We start from the raw sequence: 4,057 nt of genomic DNA, 5'->3' as shown, positions 1-4,057 counted from the left end.
GTCCCGTTCTGTCACCCAGGCTGGAGTGCAGTGGCAGGATCTTGGCTTTTACGGCAATCTCTGCCTTCCAGGTTCAAGCAATTCTCCTGCCTCAGCCTCCTGAGTAGCTGGGATTACAGGCGCCCACTATCTCTCCCACCTAATTTTTATATTTTTAGTAGAGACCAACCAGGTTTCATCATGTTGGCCAGGCTGGTCTCGAACTCCTGACATCAAGTGATCCTTCCACCTCAGCCTCCTAAAGTGCTGGGAATACAAGCATAAGCCACGATGCCCGGCCCCAGAACTCTTTTATCTTCCCAAATTCCCATGAAACACTCACTCCCCATCTCCCTCCCTAACCGCTGGCACTTTCTGTCCCTATGAATGCGATGACTCTAGGGACCTCCTTTTAGTGGAATCAGATGGCATTTCCCTTTTTTGACTGGCTTATTTCACTGAGCCAAGCATGGTGGCTCATGCCTGTGATCCTAGTGCTTTGGGAGGCCAAGGTGGGCAGATTGCTTGACCTCAGGAATATGAGACCAGCCTGGGCAACATGGCAAAATCCTGTCTCTTAAAAAAAAACACAAAAAACAAAAAACATGTGGCTGGGCACATTGGCTCATGCCTATAATCCTAGCACTTTGGAAGGCCAAGGTGGGTGGATCATTTGAGGTCAGGAGTTTGAAATCAGCCTGACCAACATGGTGAAACCCCACCTCTGCTAAAAGTACAAAAAACTCATGCCTGTAGTCCCAGCTATTTGGGAGGCTGAAGCAGGAGAATCACTTGAACCCAGGAAGTGAAGGTTGCAGTGAGCCGAAATCACACCACTACACTCCAGCCTGGGCGACAGAGCGAGACTCCGTCTTGGGAAAAACAAACAAACCAACCAAAAAAAACCCAAAATGTCCTCAGGATTCCTGGGTTGCCTGGCAGGTGACACGGTTATTGAATTCCTCTAATGAGTTCCGCTGCTACCCAGCATCTAAGTTACTTCGAGTGGGGTACAGTTGCTGAAATAACACAGATTGGCTAGGAAGGGATGGGTGGAGGCCCGAGAGTAACCAGTCTGTGTCCCCTGCCGCTGCACAGGGACCAACGAGTGCTTGGAAAACAACGGCGGCTGCTCCCACATCTGCAACGACCTTAAGATTGGCCACGAGTGCCTCTGCCCCGACGGCTTCCAGCTGGTGGCCCAGCGAAGATGTGAAGGTGATTCCCGGGTGGGACCGAGCCCTGGGCCGCCTTGGCCCTTCCCAACATGGCGACCAAATGGCTCGTGCCTCAGTTTCCCCATCTGTTAAGTGGGCATGAAAGCAGTTATGAGGGTTTCATGAGATTCCACCGGGCATGGAAAATGAGCATTGGCTGCCCAGAGGTTCTTGCCTCTGGAGATTACTAATTAAGACATTTCAGCTGACACAGCTTCACACTCTTGGCTGGGCTCCCATGTGAATGGTGAGGTCGAGTCCCGGCTGGGGATGTCACCTGGCTGTTTCTTTGATTACATCACCCAGAGGGGCTGGGCTGTCCCCTGGCTCCCTTTGAAGGTGTGGGTTTTGGCCTGGGTCCCATCGATCCGTCTCCAGCCATTGGAGAAGAGCCCTCCCCCCGACCAAGCCTCTTTCTCTATCTCCCAGATATTGACGAGTGTCAGGACCCCGACACCTGCAGCCAGCTCTGCGTGAACCTGGAGGGTGGCTACAAGTGCCAGTGTGAGGAAGGCTTCCAGCTGGACCCCCACACCAAGGCCTGCAAGGCTGTGGGTGAGCACGGGGAGGTGGCGGCGGGTGGGGTTGGCCTCACCCCTTGCAGGCAGATGTGGTGGGGAGTTTCATCACCTGAACTTTGCACAGATTCACATCCCCTGACCAGGAGGCTGTCTGCTCCCGAGGACTCTGGCAGGGGAGTTTGCTGCCCTGTGAGGACTTGGGCTTCCAAGTCAGGGGGATGCCTGCATGTGTCCTAGGTTTTAGAAATATCCAGTTAAGGCCGGGTGAGGTGGCTCACGCCTGTAACCCTAGCACTTTGGGAGGGTGAGGTGGGTGGATCACTTGAGGTCAGGAGTTCAAGACCAGCCTGGCCATCATGGTGAAACCCCATCTTTAAAAAATAAAATAAAAATAAATAATCCAGTTAAAGGCAGACAGGTGAGGTGGCTCACATCAGTAATCCCAGCACTTTGAGAGGCCTAGGCGGGCGGGTCACGAGGTCAGGAGTTTGAGACAAGCCTGACCCTGCCTCTACTAACAATACAGAAGTTAGCTGGGCCTGGTGGCGCATGCCTGTAATCCCAGCTACTCAGGAGGCTAAGGCAGGAGAATCGCTTGAACCCAGGAGGCAGAGGTTGCAGTGAGCCAAGATTACGCCACTGTACTCCAGCCTGGGCAACAGAGCGAGACTCCATCTCAAAAAAGAAAAAAATCCAGTTAATGGAACCCCCAGCCCGGCTGGTGGAACAGGAACCGGCTGTCCTTTCTCTGACAATCTGGGGAGTAACTTCAAGGGGTTAAAGAAACAAAATTTGCAGGGCGTGGTGCCGCATACCTGTGGTCCAGGGTACTCCGGAGGCTGAGGTGGGAGGATCACTTGAGGCCAGGAGGATTGCTTGATCCTCCCATCTCAGCCTCCAGAGTAGCTGGAACCTCAGATGCATGCCACCATGCCCAGTAATTTTCATCGTTTTAGTAGAGGTAAGACGGAGTTTTACCATGTTGGTCAGGCTAGTCTTGAACTCTTGAACTCAAGTGATCCTCCTGCCTTGGCCTCCCAAAGTGCTGGGATTACAAACACTGCACCCAATCTATTATTTTTTAGAGACAGGGTCTTGCTCTGTCTTCTAGCCCGTAGCACAGTGCAGCCTCTGGAGTAGCTGGGACTACTTGCATGTGCCACCATGCCTGGCTAATTTTTTGTTTGTTTGTTTGAGACAGAGTCTCACTCTGTTGCCCATGCTGGAGTGCAGTGGCGCCATCTTGGCTTATTGTAGCCTCCATCTCCCAGGTTCAAGCAATTCTCCTGCCTCAGCCTTCCAAGTAGTTGGGATTACAGGTGTCCACCACCATTCCTGGCTAGTTTTTGTACATTTAGTAGAGACAGGGTTTCACCATGTTGGTCAGGCTGGTCTCGAACTCCTGACCTAAAGTGATTCGCTTGCCTCAGCCTCCAAAAGTACTGAGATAACAGGCATGAGCCGCCACACCTCAGCCTTTTTTTTTTTTTTTTTTTTTTGTGGCAATTGTGTTGCCCAGGCTGGTCTTGAACTCCTAGCCTCAAGTGATCGTGATCCTCCTGCCGTGGCCTCCCAAAATGCTGGAATCACAGGCAGGCGCCACTGTGCCTGTTTCCATCGGGAGGTCTTTTCCACCCTGTTTTTCTGTCTGCTTCCTGGCTCAGCGGCACCTTGCAGGGTGACACGAGGGAATGGGGAGGCGCTCTCGGTTCCATCGACGGGTCCCCTCAATCCCCTCGACCTTGCTCTCTGGGTCCCCAGGCTCCATTGCCTATCTCATCTTCACCAACCGGCACGAGGTCAGGAAGATGACGCTGGACCGGAGTGAGTACACCAGCCTCATCCCCAACCTGCGGAACGTGGTCGCTCTGGACATGGAGGTGGCCAGTAACCGAATCTACTGGTCCGACCTGTCCCAGAGAATGATCTACAGGTGAGCGTCGCGCCTTCCTGCAGCCCCGGCCCTAGGATGAGATGAGGGCTCCTGGCCATGACATCCCTCCTCTCCTCCTGCCTCAGCACCCAGCTTGATGGAGCCCACGGCTTTTCTTCCTACAACACCGTCATCAGCAAGGACCTCCAAGCCCCTGACGGGCTGGCCGTGGACTGGATCCACAGCAACATCTACTGGACCGACTCTGTCCTGGGCACCGTCTCCGTTGCGGACACCAGGGGTGTGAAGAGAAAAACGCTCTTCAGGGAGACCGGCTCCAAGCCAAGGGCCATTGTGGTGGATCCTGTTCATGGGTGCGTATCCACCACGCCGAGGGGTGCAGACGGAACGCAGGGAGCAGGAAGGGGCTTCAAGAACTGGTTAGTTGGCTGGGCACGGTGTCTCAT

At 53.8% G+C, this 4,057-nt stretch overlaps 1 protein-coding gene across 1 annotated transcript in view; it reads left to right on the top strand.

The window, feature by feature from the left end:
• The window catches only part of LDLR (low density lipoprotein receptor), a 46,299-nt gene that overhangs the window by 22,547 nt on the left and 19,695 nt on the right, over window positions 1–4,057 (top strand). The window contains exons 6-9 of the mRNA XM_037727520.1: window positions 1,078–1,197; window positions 1,626–1,751; window positions 3,479–3,650; window positions 3,737–3,964. Of these exons, the coding sequence (XP_037583448.1) occupies window positions 1,078–1,197; window positions 1,626–1,751; window positions 3,479–3,650; window positions 3,737–3,964 (646 nt within the window). The remainder of the gene's footprint in view (window positions 1–1,077; window positions 1,198–1,625; window positions 1,752–3,478; window positions 3,651–3,736; window positions 3,965–4,057) is intronic.

The sequence above is a fragment of the Cebus imitator genome, unplaced genomic scaffold (assembly GCF_001604975.1).
Source record: "Cebus imitator isolate Cc_AM_T3 unplaced genomic scaffold, Cebus_imitator-1.0 Scaffold234, whole genome shotgun sequence".
In the NCBI taxonomy this organism is placed as follows: Eukaryota; Metazoa; Chordata; class Mammalia; order Primates; family Cebidae; genus Cebus; species Cebus imitator.
The sequence above is the reverse complement of the archived record's forward strand: the minus strand, read 5'-3'. Positions and strand labels throughout refer to the sequence as shown.